The sequence below is a fragment of the Anthonomus grandis genome, chromosome 14, assembly GCF_022605725.1.
Source record: "Anthonomus grandis grandis chromosome 14, icAntGran1.3, whole genome shotgun sequence".
NCBI lineage: Eukaryota > Metazoa > Arthropoda > Insecta > Coleoptera > Curculionidae > Anthonomus > Anthonomus grandis.
In genome coordinates, this window is record NC_065559.1 from 20,811,779 (window position 1) to 20,834,944 (window position 23,166).

A 23,166-nucleotide genomic window follows, 5' to 3' on the forward strand; every position below is an offset into this window, starting at 1 on the left:
CAGCTTTTTTTTCAGATTTATTAATTTTTGATTTAGAATTTGGTAGCTCTCTTGATTTTCTCGTTTAACTTTCTTATATCTATTTTACATTATTACATTTTTCTGTCCTTTTTTTATAATTTTACTTAGGTGATTTTTTAATTTATTCCAGGTAATTGACATTTATTTTGTAAGTGCAATATAACCTTAATCGAATTAACCATCTCTAAGTATTGTAAACGTAGTCAAAAGTGTCAACTTGAGAGCTTCATTTTCAGATTTATTATCGTTTTATTCAGAATTTATTAGCTGTCTTGATTTTCTTGTTTAACTTTCTTACTGTTATTTTACATTATTAAATTTTTCTGTCCTTTTTTTTATAATGTTACTTAAATGATTTTTTAATCTATTCCAGGCAATTGATATTTATTTTATAAGTGAAACATAACCTCAATCCTATTAACTACCATTAAGTGCTGTAAACGTAGTCAAAAGTGTCCACTTGCGAGTTTTATTTTCAAATGTATTATTGTTTTGTTCAGAATCTGTTAACTTTTTTGATTTTCTCCACATAGCTTGTTGAGGGTTACTAGATATTTTTATAGATTTGTCATTTGCTTTGATTTTTGCAGGGAGGCTAATTGATCTATATTATATTATCACTGATATACTTTGTACTGTCTCTAGATTAAACTCAAAAACCATACACAACATAATTAGAATAAAAGAGGTTAAAAGAAATTCAAAATTAGATTTAAAAAAAACGCAAATTCCAAATAAAGGTAGGGTATTTAATAAAGGTAATATATTTAAATTTCATAAAAAGATTTGTTTACTAAAAGCTAATTACATACGGACACATTTAAATTTACTTCAAAAAACTAGCCTTCCTCTTCATTTGCCTCTTCTGCTTCTTCTTCTGGTTCTTTTTCTGGTTCTTCTTTTTCTGGTGGAGGTTTGTTATCACCGCCACCTATAATAAAAAATATGACTTAGTAAGCAATCTTTCTTGCTAAATATAGATTTTTTTACATTAAATGCTAAAGCTGGGATACTAAATATTAGAATACTATTTTCTATCGAAATATGTAAGAAAATTATGACGGGAGTCCTATTCAAAATTATAAAAATAGGGCAATTTTCCATTAAACCTAAAGTAACAGAAGACAACTGAAATATGTCAAAAGATTAGCTTTTACCTTTATTTAAAATTTTAAGTGTTTTTCTTACAAGGAAAGAAGTTATAGACTGTTAGATTGATTTCCATGAATAACCCTATACAGGGTGTTCCGTTGATCATGTTACAAACTTCTAGGGCAAATAGAAAATGTTAAAAGAATAACAAAAGTTCGTATAAACATGGGTCCGGAAAAACTTCCTCAGGGAGCTACAGCTCTTTGAAAATAACCTTTAAAAACTTTTTTCAATAGCTCCGGAACTACTTTAGCTACCGCAACCAATTTTGGGAGGTAAATTATTATTAGTACGTTTATTCTTTTGAACCAACTAAATAAAAAAATATTTACCAGGGGCTTCAGAATCAGGGGGGTATTTGGTAAATTTAGGCCCATTTCTTTAAGACTTCAATTTCTGCCCCTTTGGGCATTAGATTATGATGTTCCTATGCTTTTTACATAAAAAAGGTGCTCTTAGTAAAAGTCGGTAAATGGTAAATATCACCGTTTTTGTGAAAATTGACCAAAAGCAAGTTATGAGATACAAAAATGAATTACCTATTAATATTAATAAACAATTAAAAAAAAAATCTAACGTGAATAAAAAATAAATGTTTAAAAAAAGTTAAGGTAGCCACTTTATTAAATTGGTACTCAAATTAATTAACTGTCACTTTAATTACCTTGAGGCATAAAATGTTTAAATGATTTTAAGTGTAATAAAAAAACAACAAATTAACAATTTTAGAAACGTAAACAAATTTTATTAAAAATTGGTATTACAAAAATAAACTTAAAATATTAATTGCTCAAAATGCCGGCCGCTACGATCGATACATTTATTGTATCTACGCACCATATTAAGGTTGACGTGGTTAAAAATATCAGGCGTGGTTTGGATTACTTCAGCAGCTGCGGAAATTCTGGCCACCAGGTCTTCTTCTGACTCGACTGGAGTTTCATATACGAGACTTTTCATATGCCCCCAAAGAAAAAACTCTAAGGGTGTAAAATCTGGTGAGCGCGCTGGCCAGGTGACAGGGCCTCCGCGGCCAATCCAGCGCCTTCCAAAATTTTCATTTATAAACTCGCGGACAATAAGTGAAAAACGAGCTTGCGCTCCATCGTGTTATAGCCATAAGTTCTGTCGTATATTTAGGGGCAGATCATCTAATAGTTCTGGCAGTACATTTCTTAAAAAATTTAAATAAATATTTCCCGTTAAACGAGGAGGCAACATAATTGGACCAATTAAGCGTTCTCCAACAATGCCGGCCCACATATTGACCGAAAACTTATGTTGATAGCTCCTAAAATGAATACCATAAGGGTTTTCCTTACTCCACAAATGATTATTCTTAGAATTAAAAATGACTTCTTTTGTAAATAAAACCTCGTCAGTAAAAAGGACATATTTTGGAAATTGTACACAGGTCAAGAAACCCCTGGCAAAAATTCACGCGGGGCATAAAATCATTGGGTCCCAATGATTGCACCTTTTGCAGGTGGTAGGGCCGAAGAAGCTGTTCCTTAACAACGTTCCATACCCTAACATGATTTACATGCATCGCATCAGCTACTGCTCGAGTACTTACTGATGGGTTATCTTCAAATCGCTAAAGCACTTCTTTCTCAAAATCCGGGATTCGGATGTTTCTTTGCCCGCCATTATCTTGGCGTTTTATTTTAACGGAGCCAGTCTCCCTGAGCCGATGATTGACCCTTTCAAAAAGTGTGTGAGCTGTGAGCTGGGATTCGCCTTTCGGGAAACCGCTCTTCATATTGTCGAGAAGCAGCTCTACCATTATATCGAACTTCCCCATAAATTAAAAGCATATCGGCGTATTCAGCAAAAGTGTAATCTTCCATTACTTAACCGTAATAAAAAGGGAATTAATATCATGTAAAAAATACTGACAGTGATAAATTTAAAAAATACTGACATATATATACTGACATAATATACATAAATTAGCATTATTATTATTATTATTATTATTATTATTAAATTAATTAATTCAGGTGCTGTATCTTAGTTTGGTTTTAGTCAATTTCCACAAAAACGGTGATACGAGCCCTAACAACTATATATTGGAACAAGTAGTCATTTTACGAATAAAATTCCAGTTTACCGTAATTCTTTTAACTTTTTTTTTTCATTTAAAAGTAATAAATTAATAACATTTTTTATGTTTTAAAGAATTATTTTTAAGGTTTAATAAAATTTTGATGTTAAATAATATTTATTTAATTGTTTGATAATCAAAAAATGTTGACAACTAAATGTTGGAACATGGGTTGCTTTTGCTCAAATTTTTCCAGTTTTATTAGCATGACGCGAAGATGGCTTTGAATAAACAAAAGTAAGTAGTGCGTTGTCAACAATAAAAATTTCATAATAAAAATAAATTACAGTAATTCAATAATAATCAATTACTGTAATTTTTATTACAAGTAAAATACAATAATGGCTCGTGGAAAACCTACTGATCTAAAAGTGCGAGAAATTATTATCCGGCAGTACCATAAAGGGAAAACAATGCGAGAAATCTCCAGTGAATTAAATGTTGCAACAACTACTATATTTAATATAATTAAAAAATATGGTGAAACTGCCAGTATTGGTGTTCGCGGCAAAAGTTCAGGACGTCCAAAAGTTGTTTCTCAAAGAAATGTAAGAAACTTGATTAAAATTTGTAAGTCGGGAAAAAGAAATACTCTACGAGAAGTAAATGCAAGGTGGAATAGAGAAAGTGGGATAAATGTTTCCAGAGAATGCTGCCGGAAATATATCCACAAGAGCGGTCTTAGTTTTTATAAGATATGTTTATTAAGCTGTTCTGTGCTATATTATTTTCATTTTTCTCATTTTTTCGCCTAGGCCAAAGAAAAACCATTGTTAACGGAGACTTAAAAAAGGAATCGTTACATTTGGGCCAAATCAAAACTCTCGTGGACCAAAGAAAATTGGAGCAAAGTTATTTATAGCGACGAAAGCAAATTTGATGTCTGTGTCGGAGACTATCGAAAGCGTGTGATTCGGGACAAAACAGAAGCATTCCATAAGGATTGTCTTAAAAGGACTGTAAAATTTCCACAGGGCATCATGGTGTGGGGTTGTATGTCAGCTAAAGGGTTGGGAACGTTACACTTTATTGATGGCATAGTAAATGCAGAAAAATATCGAGACATTCTCGAACATTCGCTTTTACCAAGTGCAGCAAATTTATATCCATCTGGAGATTTTATCTTTCAACAGGACGGTGCCTCATGTTATACTGCTAAATCTACCAAAAAATGGATATGGGAACATAATAATAAAGTTTTGTCACACCCCTCTAGCAGCCCGGATCTCAATCTAATCGAAACACATTGGCACAAAATGAAGCAACGCCTAAAAAATAGTCCGCAGCGTACTTTGCCACAACTGCGTGCTAAACTACAGGAAATATGGGATAGTTTCACCCCTGAATTTTGTGAAGGTCTAGTTGGTACAATGCCTTATAGAGTTCAGGCTATTATTCAAGCTAAGGGCGACGTTACGCCTTACTAATTTGTATTTTCTTTTTTTAAAACTCACTTGTTCCAATATTTAGTTGTCAGCATTTTTAAATTATTTACCAAGTAATTAAATACTAAATAGCTTTAAATATATAAATAAATTATAAAAACAATATTAAACATTATAAAAAAGCTTGTTCATTTCATATTTATGATAAAAAAAAAATTTAATAAAATATATTCGCTAAATGGGCATTTTATTTCAAAATAACTGCTTGTTCCAACATATAGTTGTTAGAGCTCGTATTTACCGACTTTTACTAAGAGCACCTTTTTTATGTAAAAAACATAGGAACATCATAATCTAATGCCCAAACGAGCAGAAATTAAAGTCTTAAAAAAATGGGCCTAATTTTACCAAATACCCCCCTGATTCTGAAGCCCCTGGTAAATATTTTTTTTACCTAATAGGTTCAAAAGAATAAACGTAATAACAATAATTTACCTCTCAAAATTGGTTGCGGTAGCTAAAGTAGTTCCGGAGCTATTAAAAAAAACTAGTTTTTAAAGGTTATTTTCAAAGAGCTCTAGCTCCCTGAGGAAGCTTTTCCGGACCCATGTTTATATGAACATTTGTTTTTCTTTTGACGTTTTCTATCTGCCCTAAAAGTTTGTAATATGATCAACGGAACACCCTGTATAGTAGTAATGTGGTGGATAAATAAATTACTAATCTACTCTAACCCAGAGCTCTGCCTAGCTTAATCTTATTCATGGGTTGGTTTGGAGTCTGGGTTGGTTTGGGCTTGGTTGACATTAAACCTAATTTAACCTAATGTACCAGTATCCAACATAACAGAAGTCAAACCCAACTACTTGCCATTAATTATTATCCACCTAAAGTACTTCTTTTATAAGGAGTGAGAGCATGGATCATTTGAAATTTAATGAAATAGGAGGGCATAATTTTGTGAAAACTACGAAAACAGTGAGTTTTCTAATTTTTTTATAAAAAAGCATTTTTTTATTAATTAATAATTAATGTATCCAATCAATCTCTCGAAATTCGTATGCCGTTAATTATCTAAATATCTCCAGTGCTTTTTAGTAATAGGTAATACGCAACTAAATAGCTCAAATTTTCAAACATTTGAAGACTTAAAGGTATTAAATTATATTAGAGGAAAAAAATATTTTAGTTTTTTAAATATAATAATGTTTCCCGTTCGTTAGGTTTGAATTAAAAGAATCTAAATTAGTCAACAATTTATTTACACAATTCACTACGAAAACACGATCACTCACGATTACTACACATATTTAATATTACTCTATTTATTTATAATTATTAAAGTATATTCCGAACGTTACTTCACTGAACTGACGAGTAACTACTATCGGTAATGCGGCTCCTAATATATTCAGCAGAACGCTGTTCCGAAAGATTCCCGCTAACCTTTGAGACGTCGTGCGGTGTACTACGTGTATCATTCCGGAATGACGGAGAATCGGCTGAGTTCTTGGTGTTAACAATATCGTAAGACTTTATTCTCCTTAAACTCTTTTCGTCCCAAAATAATTCCAAATATGGTGAATGTAGATATCGGCAGAAGGTTCCTCTCTTGCAACTGGAACTCTTATAGAAATAAGAATCAACACTTTTGTCCAGAGAACGATGCTCTGGTTCCAACAAGATCCCCATTTCGCAAGTGGAAGTTCAAATTTATTTGCATGACACTTTCTCAAATAGGTAGATTGGAAGGAGTGGTGTTATTTAGTGGCCACCAAGATCACCCGATCTAAGATTGCCAGACTTTTTTTTATGGAGAAAGAAGAGATATTTAATAGCTAACCGGCAAATCTAGATTATTAAAAACATTGCATCCGTCAAGAAGTACGTCGAATAATAAAGCAGGAAGTTGTACATCGATTAGGCTATTATTATTTGACTAAAGGAGGAAATTTCAAATATTTGCTGAAATAAAATTATTTATAAGTTTGCGAAGCTTTGCTTTCGATAGAACAAAACATCTTAAAAATTATTTTATTTTTTCTTTTCCTCGTTACCTGTTTTTAATTTTCAAATTATGCCTCGAAAAAAAAAATGCGATGAGTTCCAGCGATTTTAAAAAATAAAAAAAATTTATGAGATAATAAATTTATTCACTACTTTACGACCAACCGGTATGTGAAGAAATAGAAGAACACGGAAACCGACAGTAGTCTAGAGGCTTATTTGACAAAATAAGACTACTGGCAAGATAGTTTAAACCACAGGACCGGTCTGTTTTGGAGAAAGAGGGAAATCTAATAACGGATATCGATGAGATCTTAGAAACGTTGAGGTTCTACTGTGCAGATCTGTACAGGAATAAACAGACTCTACCAGGGAATTTATGGCCAGGTAATTATCCCAGAGAACCAGCGATGCTACTACCTGTGATACTAGTAAAGAGGGTGATTCAATCGTTAAATAAGAACAAATCTCCAGGAATCGATACTATACAAGGAGAACTTTTTGAAGAGTTGGGCAAAAAGGGCATATACATTTTCACTCTATCTGTACTTTAATATGGAACGCAGAAAAATTGCCGACTGACTGGTGTACTTTAAAATACTCTTCAGTACATAAAAAAGGAGCTACTACAAGGTGCGAAAACTATCGAACACTGTCAATAATATCTCAGGCCAGCAAAGTGCTCTTGAAGATTTATTTATCTACTTATCTTTATTTTTCAATAGGCCAGATTACAAGACAATTAAAATTATAAATATAATACGAAGTAAAACAAAATTCTGAGTAATATTAAAAAGAAAGTACATAGAAAACAGAGTTAATGTTCTAACACGATTAAGAGCAGAAGTCACATTTGATCTGGAGAAAAGTTGGAGAATCTTTGTAACCATTGAGCAATTTGCACAAAATTTCCACAGAGTGAGTCTTTCTCCTCAAAACAAGAGGTTTAAAGTTGAACCGGTGGGAAAAGAGATGATTGTGATTATAACCTCTAATCTTTGAATGTGGTTAATATGGCAGGGAGTTAATATGGCATTCATAAGATGGATACCAAACCAGAGATCCATATTCGAGTTTGTATTGAACCAAGGAAAAATAGGGCATTATTATAGAAACTGATTTGCTTAAAAGCCTGCAATTCCGAATAATAAACGCCAATAGTATTCAGGAAGCAGTCACAATTTCGTTCTAGTTAAAATGAAATTGGCAATATTATAGGGTTTTTTATTCTATGATAAGATATAACACAGCATTTAGAAATGTTAAGATTTAGAAGATTGCGATCACACCAATACTCAACCAGGTAGATATTGCTTTGCAGCAATAAGATTTTCAGGTCGTTAGCACAGGCTATTTAGTAGCAAAAGATAGTAGTAGCAACAATTTCGACAAATTGTTGACGATCAATGAAATAAGCTAATAACAAAGTCGTAAGCTTTTCAGAAAAATTTTCCAGTAAGATGTAGTGTTCTATAAATAAACGAAGAAAAACAACGTCATGGTCTCACAAACATTTATTATAAACGACATGTGTTTTGCTCTATTAGAAATTGCATCATGAAATCTAAAACTAGAACACCAAAATAAACATCACATTTTACACACAATGTGATGTGAAATGAATTGTATGTAAAATGTGATGTGTAGTTTGGTCTTTTAGTGTTAGACCTAATGATTCTCTAATAGAACGAAATACGTGTCGTCAATAGTAAATGTTTGTGAGACCGTGACTTGGTTGTTTTCCTTCATTTATTTATTGAGAAAATGGATGAAGCCTTTTTGATGTAGTGTTCTATTCAATTAAACGCTTTGCTGAAGTCAGTATATCAGATCAACTTGATTTTTTTCATCGAGGGCAGAGAAAATAAATCAGGATAAGGTACAAGGATTGGTTATACATGATTTTTTCTGGAATAAATTATGTTGATATATCGATAATTATAATTTATTTTAGAACTGCAAATTTTGGAACTCATGTTGAGGAAAGCGTATATGAAGTAATCAAGAAAAAGAAAAACCTACTTGAAGCTAGTGGAGGAAAAATAATAGTTTGAAGAAAAAATGGTTTTTGTTGATTTAAGTGGTTCATGTGACCTGACAAACACTTGTGTTACTTTTATGTATGATGCCTCGAAAATAGGCGCAATTCCATTGGCATGTATATTGCATACAGCACAAACTGAAAGCAAGTATACGCTAGCTTTTAAAACTTTAAAAGACCATCTTGGTTCTACTGGGTTTGGAGACTCAGGTTACCCATTGCTATTTATGACGGACGATAGTAGCAGTGAATGCAATGCATTAGGTGCAATTTTTCCACAATCTCATTTACTTCTCTGTTCATTTCACTTTACACATGCATTCTGGAGATGGCTTTGGGCATCTGGAGGAAACTTGAGGAAATATGGAATTACAAATATTAATCTCAAAGATATTAGAAAAGTTACATAGATTGCATATGGGACAATAATTTTCAATATTCTGTAAGTCATCGTTCTTGTATATGGGAAGTACCTTGGCAATTTTCAAACTAAAGAGAATCTGTCTGGTTTTGAGGATTAGGTTAAAAACCTGACATAAGGGGTAACACAGAATAAATGTACAACTTTTAGCTATGAAACTGGGAATTCCATCTGGATCAGCAGTTATTTTGCCTTTTAATTGTTCTACCTGCAGCTGCAATTTGATTAGCAGAAATTGACTGGGAAACTTCAATATAATCCGAAGAACAAGAGTTATAATAGGTTTCATCTGCTCGGTCAGAATCTTTGTATGCAGTCTGAGAAAAATTTGCAAATGCTGAGATAATATTAGCAGCACTTTCGAAACTCCTTCCAAAGAATCGTTCCTAATCGAATCCTTGCCCTAATAAAGGACCAAAAAAGGAAAGGGTCTTCAGAAATTGCTTCCTATGTTCTAATGACATAGGTTATGAAGGCCTCTTGAAAATTCTAAAAACTAGACTGCAAGCCTATTTAGACCACCAAATAGCCCAAGAACAGGCGACTTTGTAAAGGGAAAAGGAACTAGGGAACAAATACTAAATCTGAGAGAGCTTATAGAAAAATCTAGAGAATATCAAGTCCCACGATAATATTTTTCATCGATTAATTAAAGGCGTTTGATTCCGTCAGCTGGGTTAAACTTTGTACTATCCTAAAAAATATGGGAGCTTTTATCAATCTAATATGCCTCATAAAGAACTAAATAGGAAGTCAAAGGTTCTCAAAACAGTTTAGAGCGAAACAAGGAATTAGCCAAAGCTGTGTGTCTAAACGACATTTTTTAGTATTTTTACATTTTTAGGTAGCTTTAAGTATCCATGTATAATTATATGAAATTGTTTATGTTAACCGATCAAGGTGTTTGCGATGGATTTTAAGCTCACGTTTGTTATAAGTTTGCAAGTTCTTAATTGGCAAATAGTGGAAATTATGATTACGTTGCTCATCTTGATTTTTATCATTACCACGAATGTCTTAAAATTACAGTGAGGCTGCTATAGGGTAGTAGGGAATAAAAAGGTTTATAAAAAAGCCTTAGATCTTTTCATGGTCCTTCGATCAGTCAAGACAAGTCAGGAGTAACCACCAAAAAGAGCCGTCTCCATCTTCAAATCAAAGCAGCCAAAGCAGTCGAGCCAATCAAAGCAGTCAAGTCAGAAAAACCAGACAAGTCAGTCAAAGCAGACAAGCCAATTAAGCCACGCCAAGCAGTCAAGCCAGTCAAAGTAATCAAGCAAGAAAGGCAAATCAAGCCAAAACAGCCGCGTCCATCATCGAGAAAGCATTGGAAGAAACAATCAATAAAACAGAAGTTAAAATGGAACAGCACATAAATCGCTTTTAAAAAGAAATAAGCCACAGCATGGGAATTGTCAACAAGATGAAAGGATATAAGCGTATCGCAGACAGCAATAAAGTCAACATCCATATTCTGATGGTCTATCAGCTGTCATCTAACTTCATCACTGAAATAAGTGGTTACTACCTGATACTTTTCAGGATACCTTTCGAACAAGGATCGATATTTAACATCCTGTCACTAGCCCATGTTCACAATATCCTTCAAAAAGCCAACGCAAAGTTACCATCCCATTTGAAAATAAGGCAAATACCCATAAGAACGTCGCTACAAGAAGAGGAAAGGCAAATGGCAAAAATATTCACACATTTTGCCATTGAAGATATTTCCAATTTGAACCTCATGAAAGTATATCCAACAGCCCTTCAAGTTGAAAAAAATTCCTACTGGTCTCTGGAAATACCCAATGACATTCTGGCAGTCGACTACAACAATCAACAGTACTTCGAGCTGTCACACGATGAATTAACAGCATGCATACGCCGAAGCAAGAAATACCTGTGTTCTCCCACGGTTAGAAATATAGACGCCAGTCCAAATTGCGTCATTGACGAAATATATCAACGACATCAAGGGAAGCCATTCAACATAAAAATACACGAACTGCACATCAGCATATGGAAACAGCTTTTCACGCCAAATACATGGATGTTTATTTCGCCAAACCCAATAAATATCGCCATTACCTGCAACGGCATAAGGGAAGAAATATTAGTAAATACCACCGCCATAATTCAACTAACCCAAGTATGCATCTTAAAAACCAAACAAAACAATATACTCGCAAAACGCTTCGATACTGTTCCTGTTGTGTCAAGCTATACAAAAACATCAATATTTGTTAATATCACCGACCTACACCAAGCAAAAACCAATCCAGTCAGCAGTTTTTCGAGGGAACCTGTATTCAACGTAGCAGATGACCTGACTAACCTTTCATTGGACGATCAGCGACTAGGTCACCAGTTGGAAGGCGAAATATGGAAGAAAGTCACACTTTACTCCTACACTGCAAGTGGCTGCACCATATTGATTATTATCTCGATATGTTGCATATCCTTATGGGTTACGAAGAGGCAGTACAAGCGACGTCGATCTACACTTGACCCCAACGAGACGATAATGGTGGAACTCCGACCCTTAAACATTCCTCCAGTAGAAAGCAGAGAGAGCGGGGAATATGTCTAAATGACATTTTTTTGTATTTTGATATTTTTAGGTAGCTTTAAGTATCCATGTATAATTATATAAAATTTGTTTATGTTAGCCGATCAAGGTGTTTGCGATGGATTTTAAGCTCACGTTTGTTATAAGTTCGTAAGGTTGTAATTGGCAAATAGTTGAAATTATGATTACGTTGCTCATCTTGATTTTTATAATTACCACGAATTATTATTTTAAGATTGATATAAATAGTTACTAATTTTTGTGAATGAACGAGTATTTAGTTCCACACCCAGTAGTCTCTCATTGCTCCACCTACAATGGTCAAGCCACCTTGTCTTAAACCTATAGTGAGGCTGCTATAGAGTAGTGGGAAAAACAAAAGGTTTAGAAAAAGTCCTACATCTTTTCATGGTCCTTCAAGCAGTCAAGTCAAGTCAGAAGTAACCGCCAAAAAGGGCCGTCTCCATCTTCAAATCAAAGCAGTCAAAGTAGTCAAGCAAGAAAAGGCAAATCAAGCCAAAACAGCCGCGTCCATCATCAAGAAAGCATTAGAAGAAACAATCAATGAAACAGAAGTTAAAATGGAACAGCACATAAATCGCTTTTAAAAAGAAATAAGCCACAGCATGAAAATTGTCAACAAGATGAAAGGATACAAGCGCATCGCAGACAGCAATGAAGTCAACATCCATATTCTGATGGTCCATCAGCTGGCATCTAACTTCATCACTGAAATAAGTGGTTACTACCTGAAACTTTTCCAGATACTTTTTGAACAAGGATCGATATTTAACATTCTGGCACCAGCCCATGTTCACAATATCCTTCAGAAAGCCAACGCAAAGTTATCATCCCATTTGAAAATAAGGCAGATACCAGATACTACGGCCAAGCCACCTTGTCTTAAGCCTATAGTAAGGCTGCTATAGGGTAGGGAATAAAAAGGTTTAGGAAAAAGCCCTAGATCTTTTCATGGTCCTTCGAGCAGTCAACTCAAGTCAGAAGTAACCGCCAAAAAGAGCCGTCTCCTTCTTCAAATCGAAGCAGTCAAAGCAATCGAGCCAGTCAAAGCAGTCAAGTCAGTCAAGCAAATCAAGCTACGCAAAGCAGTCAAGCCAGCCAAAGTAGTCAAGCAAGAAAGGCAAATCAAGCCAAAACATAGTGATTTTGTGATAAAAAAGCACAGCTTGCTGCCGTAAATACGTTAACAGTATTGGCGCTTTTAAATTACTTGAAAGCTTTCTATACTTTGAATCATAAGTTGCTATTATCTTTCTTAGGGTCCTTGGAGTTCTCTGAAGGCGCATTTCCCATATGTCAGGCGTTGCTCAGGGCTCAATTCTAGGACTTTTGCTCTATTTCCTCTATGTTTCCTAGTTCCCTACTGCTTTCTTATTCAGCTGTCATCACTATTATTGTGACGATACGCAATCCTACATTATTTTTGACCCAGATGAGTCGGAACAAGCTGTAGTTTTTAATTATGATATCGAAAATGTTCACAAAATATCGAAAAAACAATGTTTATAACTAAATGTATTAAAATCAGGAATAATAGTATTTGGGTCAAAAAATCGTAGAGAGGACTTTGAGCAATCGTACAAAAACCAAAATATTATTATTAGCTTTATCACCAATTGGCTTGAAAAATTTACCAATCTAGAACAGACGGTGTTTACACGTATAGGAAAATAAGTTTTGGGACGGACGGAAAAGCTTCGTTTCACATTCAAATTTTGTTGCTTTTTTTCTTTTTAAGTAATATTTAAATTAATCTTTATAGGTACTATAGGTGTATACGTTAATACTTAAAATATTTTTCAATTATCCTAATGTAATTTATTAACATACTTAGGTTAAATTCGGTTTAGTGGGTTAGGTCGAAGAACAGTTAATTTATTTCTCTATAAGCAAATGACCTGAACCTCGCCCAATTGATTATTTTGTATATTTTTTTTATATATATAACCACTAAAAGCATATATTAAAGTTCTTATATAAATGGTCTGGAGGCATAATAATAGTCGTGAAAAAAAAATTACCAACTTAAGATTTGCTGACGATACCACTCTCATAGCAGCAATAGAAGTATAAATGGTAAAACCTCTCAGATGAATGGTACATGAAAGCAACAAAGTCGTCTTAAAAATTACTCCAAGAAGACCAAAATTCTGATAGTCGATGTTAAATGTAAGGCAGGAGTACGAAGGCGCACCATCATGGTAAAAAGAGCCAAAAGCCGTCTAAATAACAAAATAAAAGAAACTTGTTGAAGCTCTCGGCTTCTCTACTCTTTTTTTATACGATGCTGAGAATTCGTGCTTTTGAACGTCAGAAAACTGACGCCTTTAAAATGGGATGCTTAAAGCGATTGCTGCGAATACCCTGAACAGGTCACAGCAGTAAAGTTTCTATTTAAAATTAATTGAAATTGAAACCCTGATTATCATCAATCTGCCTGCAACTGGTTCTGCATTCTTTTGGTCATACAGTCCGCGAAGGTGATAGTAAATAGATAATTTAGAGGGACTTATATATGGAATGTTCCGGGTAAAAGACCAGAAGGTTAATCGCCGATTAGGTGGACCGATCGAGTACAACAAAACATTCTATTAGGCTTTTCGAAATGTAGAGGACCAAACGAAATGGAAACTAGTCGAACGTACAGGAGGAAATCACGATCATCAGCAATGTTAGAGCGACTGGAAAAAGAGAGATTATCAAATGGATTTTTATATTTAAATTTAACGTGATTTATTCTAATTTAGTGTTGACCTATTTCTTATTAATACTCACCCTCATTCTCCTTATTTTCTTTATCTTTTTCCTCTTGGTCTTTTGCTCCTTGCATCAGGGCTTTATTTTGAACAATTGCAACGAGAGCGCATATGAGTAATATAATTCCAATACCAATGGGTGATATAAGAAACGGTTTTTTCGGTTTACACGGCATGATTTTGACGTGTTTTATTTAAATTTGATAAAAATAATGGTCTTTTAATAGTGACAAAAAAGGTTCTACATTGACGTTAATAAATGCCTATCAGGTAAATATTTTAAATGAGTTAAAATCCGTTCAGTATGTATGCTGGAAAAATTTTACTACATGTGGCATGTTGACATATCAATGGAATGACCACATATTATGTATAGTGTCCACAGATTATTCGTATAAGCATACACTAGTGTCAAAATATTAGTAACTCACTCACTACACCTATATAAGGCGGTTGATGTTAAAAAAAAAGAAATTCACAAAGAGTAAAGAGAATAATTTTAATTTATGTCGTAAATCAAAGTCAGTCGATTGTGCAAATGTAACAACCCTAAGGAATTTAGCGACCTTCGATCAATCTCAATCCTTCCTTGCTTATCCAAGATTTTAGAAAAAGTAATGGAGACTCCAATTGGCACTTTTGTAAATTCTAACAATATTTTACCCGTTAAATAATCCGGTTTTAGACAGGGACATAGTTGTGAGATAACTCTTGCTGAGGTCACTCACTGATTCAATATTTAAATCATTAGATTTGAAAAATGCATCTGTTCTTATTATGCTAGACTACTCTTTTGTTAGTAGTACTGCAGTATGGCTGTCCCAAGTAGAAACCAAGTAACTGCTAAAAATACGATTTTAAGAAAAACGACTTTTTATAAATCTGCTTTACCCTTATGTTGCTTGTGAAGGTTTCAATACCATATTTACTAAGAAGCAAATAGTATAATTATATTCGGCAATAAAAAGCTGTTTCTTCACATGAGTATAAAATTGTAAAAAAATTGGAAAAAACCAAGTAAGTGCACTTGCTTTGTTTTTGAAAATTAAAAAGTAACAGATGCTAATAGGAATAAACGAATTAAATACCTAATATTACGTATTTAATAACTAACATTCTACATTATTTTATCATATCAGTCAAAAAATTAAAATAAACTATTTTTGGTCTGCATTTTTGTGATGTTTTACTTTTAAAGTAAAAATGTTGTAAAACAAATAATACAACAATGTCAATGCAAAAGATTTATTTTGGCACTAAAAATCATAAAATTTACAAACTTTAATCTTGCCCTTTAGAAAGATAAACATAAACGTAAATAATATTATCCATATAACATTGTTATAATTATTATTGTTTCTTATAAACTAATTTATTAAGTATACGAGTAAAAGAAAAAATTTGAAAGAAAATTAAATAAGGGAAAACGAACTAATAATCTTCATTTATGGTTTCATTTGCATCTCTTGTCGAAATCAAATCTTCGGAATTTGATGCAGGAATCGTATGCCAAAAAAGTCTTCGGTTTTCTGGTATTAGAGGAAGTAAATCACTTATAATGTTTTCCTTTTTATCCGCATTAATTCCACGTTTTGGTAGCATCTCAGGCACGGTAGATAAATTGTATTTCTTTTGCAAGAAATTAAGTTCTTGGTATTCTTCGCTAAAATTTGTTTTATAGTAGAGGTATATTTTACCTTTTAAAAAGCAAACTTCTACCAAATCGGCTAATAAAAAACCTCTCAAGCAATCGTCTGTTTTTCTTGCAGTTCGTTTTTTATTTTTCCATGCATGAAACTCAGTGAGTTGTAAAATTTTTATTTTTTGTCTGGAACTGGCAATTTAATCAAGAAGCTTTTGAAAATCGTAAGCAGTTTGTTTTCTTTTAATTTTTTGTTCAATATATATTTTGTTCAATATCAGTTAGGTCGAAACCGTGGTTTGAAGGCTTCTGACTTGGGATTTGAGCAGGAAACTAGGTTGTTTGTCAACGAACATCTCTCTCCATACTTCAAGCAGCTGCACAGAAGGGCTCGGGAGTTTTGCAAAATGTCAAACTATACATATTGCTGGATTAAGGATTCGAAGATCTTCATTAAAAAAGAGGATAATAGTAGGGCTTTTCATGTCTCCAATGAACAAGTTTTGTCGTCTTTGAGTACTTAATCCCTTTTCTTCTTATGTTTAAATATTTTAGTCTATCTCCTATGTATAATCTCCATTTAAATGTCTATATGCACTGAATTTTCAATTTATTACCAAAATACCAGAGGACTTAAAACAAAAACTGTTGATTTTTACCAATCTATGTGTGCTGCTCAATTTGACTGTGTATCAATAACTGAATCCTGGCTGAAGCCTGATGTGCTGAGCTCGGAGTTATTTCCTCCTGGCTAAAATGTTTTTAGATTGGACCGTAGTGCTCTAGTGAGTGGAAAAAGTGATGGTGGCGGAGTAATGCTAGCTGTGCGCGATATCCATTGTGCCGAACTCATACCAAGATTATGTAACACCTATTAATTGAAGATATATGGGTCAGTGTCGTCTTAAATGGAGGTAATAAATTGTTAATTTGTACTGTCTATGTCCCCCCTCACGCATCTTCGAATAACTATAAACATTTCATGTCAAAAGTAGAGTCTGTACTAAGTAACAAAATTAATGGGAAAGTTTTATTGCTAGGTGATTTTAACTTGCCTAATTTATCCTGGTCGCGTAATAACAAACTAAATTCTGATAACGCCACTGACCCATGTAGCATATGCTTTACTGATTTTTACTTCCTTAATGGTTTAAAATAATTTAATTATATTTTGAATTTAAGGAATAGAATTTTAGATTTAATTGTAGGTACTAATTCTTTAAAAACCGAGGTACTTAAATGTATTTACCCATTAGTGCCTGAGGACAGTCATCATATGTCGTTGGAGGTAAATATTAAGTTAAATTATGAAAAAAAAGTCGTGTGTAATTCTTATCAAAAGGTAAATTTCATTAGGGCAAATTATGCAATTATTAATGAGAAAATTCGTTCTCTTCAGTGGAAGGATTTATTTTTATCTCGTGATTTAGATAACAACATCGAATGTTTTTACGCAGAACTGAGTAATATTGTGAATTTTGAAATATCAAAAATAAAAATTAAAAAGCGCCAATATCCTTTATGGTTTTCTAATCACACTATTAATTTAATAAAGAATAAAGTGCAGGTGCACAGAGACTGGAAAAAATACAAGCTACAGTCTGACTACGATATTTTCTCAAATTTACGTAAAACTGTAAAACTAAATATTAGTAAAGACTATAAAGTTTACATTACTAAAACAGAGGAAAATATTAAGCATGACACAAAGTACTTTTGGTCGTTTATTAATAATAAAAGGAATACAAAAAATTTGCCGTTAAAAATGACCTTTAATGATCAATATGCTACGAATAACTCTGACATTTGTGAACTTTTCTCAAAGTTTTTTAGCAGTGTTTTTGAACCATCTAATACTCCATCATTAATTGATGTTGTCCAATCAAAAGAATGTTTTACTGTTGATCATGTTCGAGAAGACGATATTAGAGAAGCATTATGCTCTATGAATCCCAAAAAGGGTCCTGGGCCAGACGGATTTCCGTCAATATTTCTGAAATCATGTCCTAATCTTTGTGAGCCTCTATATTTATTGTATAATCAATGTATTTCAACTGGTAAATACCCTAAGCTTTGGAAAGTGGCCCAAATTGTGCCTATTTTTAAATCAGGAGATAAAAGCGCTATCAATAACTATAGACCGATTTCTCTCTTGAGCCATTTTGGGAAACTGTTTGAGTCTCTTATTTTGGATCAATTATTTTTTATTGTTAGGGGATCGATTGACTTAAACCAACACGGCTTTTTTAAAAAAAGATCGGCACTGACTTACCTTGTGCCTTACGTTCAACTCATATCTGAGAATATGGAGCGAGGTTCTGAGACTTGTACAGTGTACACCGATTTCTCTAAAGCTTTCGATAAGGTCCACCACCCAACATTTTTAATAAAGCTTGAGAATTTCGGGGTACATGGGGCTTTGTTTGAAATTTTTAAAAGTTACTTAAGTAAAAGATCTCAGTATGTTGTTGTAAATGGCCAAAAATCGAAGAGTACAGCTGTGAGTTCAGGTGTGCCTCAGGGGTCACACTTGGGTCCTCTGCTGTTTATCATTTTCCTATATGATATAGAGCAATGTTTTTCACATAGTAGCTATGCTTTATATGCAGATGATCTTAAAATCTCAAAAACTATTAATTCGGCTGCTGATTACTTTACTTTACAGTACGATTTATCTAATTTTATGAATTACTGTACTTTGAATAGACTTTTTGTCAATTTGGATAAATGTAATTGTATTTTGTTCTCTAAAAGGCCTGTTCCTCTGCAAGTTAAATGTGATCTTTACCTAAATAATGTTAAGCTTAAATATTTGGATTTTATTAAGGATCTTGGGGTGACATTGGATCCTAGGCTTTTGTTTGAAAAGCATCTTGAAAATATTGTACAAAAGGCTCTTAAAAATCTTGGATTTGTTTTTCGAGCAACAAAAGGATTTAGCAACATAAATTCCTTAACAATTTTATTCAATAGTATAGTAAGACCTGTACTGGAATACGCAACAACAGTTTGGAATCCAATGTACGCCAATTATATTGGCCGACTAGAGAGTGTGCAGCGCAAATTTGTTAACACTTTAAATTATAGGTTTAACAGACGACGGCATTTCTTAAGTTATGATGATAATTTAAAATTTTATAATATGCAATCGTTGGAGGTCCGAAGAAGAAATTTTGATTTAATATTTATATACAAGGCCGTAAACAACTTTATTGATTCTTCATCTGTTTTAGAAAAACTCAATTTTAACATCAATCCTTACATCCTTCGTAATAGACAAACTTTTGTAGTATCCAGGTATTTTTCCAATTACTTATCGAATTCTCCAATTATTAGATGTACCCGTATGTATAATAGTTTGGAGTTAAACCATCCTAATATTGACTTATTTTTTTTGAGCTTTGATGCCTTTAAACGACACCTAAGACGGCTTCCTGATTAAACTACATAAGTAATTCTTTCTAGATTGTGATGTAATTTTAAGAATTAATTCTCTGTAGTTGTAATTATTATTATATAGAACTTGTTTACTAATTTGTATTTGTGATATAACGTGCTTTCTTATTATTGGACAGCTGTGCCTATCTGTTAGAAAGCCTTGACTGTAAATAAATAAATAAATAAATAAATATTGCCGTGTATCCCATCAGCAGTCATATGTGTATGACCTTTTGTGAAGTAACGAATCGTTACTTTTTGTGGACCAAACGATTCATTTACTTTGCTCACCAGGACGGTGAATAACACCACAGTACACAGAGGAAAATAGTAGGGACACGCACGTATTGAATCATTACAACTTTTCCGAGCGCCATCGAACGGCCGTTAATTATATTTTTTACCGGCGCCTCCACCGTTAATTACAATTTTTTATTACTTTTATTTTTTGACGATACACCTACACACCGTATGCTAGGTACGATTCGTGATGTCATATTTTTAAATTTGCCATTATTTCATCAATTTATCTCTAATTAATATTTATTTTTATTTTATTTTACAATACAAGCCTTACAGGTAAATAAATACCCATCTACAAGGCAGGCAAGACCTTCAAATACATAAATATAACTTATGCTAACTAAGAAAAATGTATATATAACTTGTTACAAAAATCTTCTAAGCTAACTAAAACTAACTAAAAAATTGCATAAAAGGTAATAAGAGGCATAGAAAATAAGTAACAAAAACGATCAAAACCCAATGTGCTGACTATAAACCTCAATTTTTATTAACGGAAATGGCTATATTATTTACAAAAAATAGCTTAATACAAACTCAGGTTACTTGTGGCTTAGTGTTCAAGTGAGCGACATAAGGCTTCCTTTGTAATATTGAAAATGTCAAAATGAGCATCATTATTGTAAATACTACACATGGTATAAATTGGTGAAAACTTAAGTAGATTTGTTCTAGGAGTAGGGAGATGAAACGTGGTATGATGTCTATTATTGAGACGAGGCACAAAAAAATATAATTTTGACACTAATGGCGGACTATCGATTAGATAATTAAGTAATTTATGCAATGTCATAAGAGCAGAATAGGTTCGTCGAGTTTCTAGGGAACAAATATTAAAACGTTGAAGCAGATCATCATGTGGAAAACCCTGAGGTGGGTATACATGATCATTGTTAATGTGTACATTATAAGCCGGCGACCATATCACCGAAGCATATTCCAATCGCGATCGTACATATGCAAAATATAATGTTTTTATGGCATCTGGATTTCTGAAATCCTTAGTGCTTCTATAAATAAATCCATATGATTTTGGCGCTTCTGAGACTACTGTGTCAATATGGTATGAGAAAGACAGTTTGGTATCAAAGTACACTCCCAAGTCTTTAAAAGAATTTGTGCGTATTAATGTAGTCGTATTTAAAGCGTAGTTAAATAATAACGGTTTTAATTTGTTGGTATATGTCATAACATTACATTTAGAAACATTCAACTTTAGACCATTTTCTACACACCAAGCATTTACCAAGTCAAGATTATACTGCAATCTATGACAATCTGCGAGATTTCTTACTTTATTATATAACTTGATATCGTCTGCATAAAGTAAAAAATCGCAATCTAATTTATCACCAATATCGTTAATAAAATAGTTAAACAGTAGCGGTCCAAGCACAGATCCCTGGGACACCAGAAACTACATCATAGGAGCTTGACCTTTCGCCGTATAACTCCACGTACTGACTTCTACCACATAGATATGAGCGAAACAATTGAAGAGAGACAGCTGAAAATCCAAAATTACTAAGCTTATCAACAATTAAACTATGATTCAATTGATCGAAAGCCTTGCTAAAATCCAGGTATATAACATCCATCTGTTCCCCATTTGTCGCGTCACCAAAACTACCCGTCTCAGCAACACGTCGGTTCGGTTGAAATAAAAGGCAGCTTTTCTAAACACAATCCTTTAATTTCTTAAACTGACCAAATTAGAAAAACAAGTAACGTTGAAAAGTATATACAACAAAAAAGATAGATAATAATTAATGGTAAGTTAAATATTCAGCAAGCAAAGCCTCGAAATTCGAAAAAGAACCCGTCGAGAAAAATATTGGCTTTCGATGCCTGCCGAAACCGTAAAGATACTAAAAGTTGGAATTCAGTTTTCTCAAAAGCAAAACACATTTATCTAACCCAATACGTGCTTCAAAGGCCATTTAACTGAGCCCCTGTGAAACACGTGTCTTCGGTCATAAATTAATAGACAAGGGATCACAAGACCGTCCGTTATACCCTCAATAAAATCATAAACTTGCACCTTTGAAGAGGATTGGGAAAAACATGTGCATTGCATCTTAAACTGAAATTTCTCTTATTCTATGAAATGTCACACAAATTGTTTCCTAAAACTATTTACTGGCTCTAACACCATTATCAACTGCCTCAGCAATATTCTGAGTTATAAGCAAAAGGTTTGTGCTCGTAGACCTTCCTTTAAAAAATCCGTGCTGTTGGGGAATAATAATATTTTTGGTTAACGGAAAAACTCTATCGTAATTTAAAAATTCAAAAACTTTACAAAAATTGCAAATTATAGATATAGGTCTATAATTACATATATCGGACTTATTACCTTTTTTAAATACAGGACAAACCTTGGAAACTTTCCATAATGCAGGAATAGACCCCGATAAAAGACAGTTGTTAAACAAAACAAGTAAAGGCTTTACAAGTATATGCCTACAGTCCTTAATAATAAATGCAGGAATAAGATCCGGTCCTGTTGTAAATTTAGGTTTTAATTTGTTTAAAGCATTGAGTACTTCGCGTTCTGAAAAACAAGAAATATTTATATTAAGAGAGTTATTTGGGGTATGATGAGAATTAGGGTGTAAATTATTATTTAAAAAAGATCGTTTAAAGTAGTCAGCGAAGGAATTAACTATTTCAAGGGTGCCCTTTATAGGAGTGTCCTTGTAAAACATATCTTTAGGAATATCTCTTGTATTTTTTTTTATTCTTTTTAAAACTCCAAAATTTGTTAGGATTATTTATGATACTGCTTTCTACATTTGAAACGTATTGATAGTAGGACTTAGATATATCTCTTTTAGATTTATTGCGTAACAATTTAAACGTGTTTATATCATCGATTCTTCCATATTTTTTAAATTTGTTGTAATGAAAACTCTTAAGCTTTATATCCCTTATAATACTATTTGTGAACCAAGGTGGAAAATTTCTCCTAGGTATATTAGGATATACCTGGTGAATATATTTTATATATATTCATCTGAAAAACATTAAACCACTTCCACGCTTTGTAAAACAACTGTCTACCGAACAATAAGTCGACATTTTAATATAATATATTATAATAATTTGCCAGTCCACTGAGTCCACCCGGTACAACTAGTAATAAAACGCTCGCACATCAAAGCGATTTAAACTCTACTTAAGCCGGGAACACATTGCTCTGACGTGTTGCGTTGCGATGTGTTGTGATGCGTTATGATGTGAATCATACTGCTTATTTTGCGTGTATTTAAATGAGCAGTGTGCACATTCATCTGATGCGGT

At 33.1% G+C, this 23,166-nt stretch overlaps 3 protein-coding genes across 5 annotated transcripts in view; 1 reads left to right on the top strand and 2 right to left on the bottom strand.

Annotated features, from left to right (window-relative positions):
- Window positions 1–23,166, top strand: part of LOC126744737 (oxytocin receptor-like) — a 504,438-nt gene that overhangs the window by 315,442 nt on the left and 165,830 nt on the right. The gene's annotated exons all lie outside the window — the stretch shown is intronic.
- LOC126744740 (uncharacterized) overlaps window positions 1–23,166 on the bottom strand; it is a 270,706-nt gene that overhangs the window by 232,625 nt on the left and 14,915 nt on the right. The gene's annotated exons all lie outside the window — the stretch shown is intronic.
- On the bottom strand, window positions 770–14,754 carry LOC126744742 (uncharacterized). The gene is made up of 2 exons (XM_050452278.1): window positions 14,500–14,754; window positions 770–952 (listed from the first exon to the last, which is right to left on the bottom strand). The coding sequence occupies exons 1-2, from the start codon at window positions 14,654–14,656 to the stop codon at window positions 861–863; spliced, it is 249 nt and encodes an 82-aa protein (XP_050308235.1). The 5' UTR covers window positions 14,657–14,754; the 3' UTR covers window positions 770–860.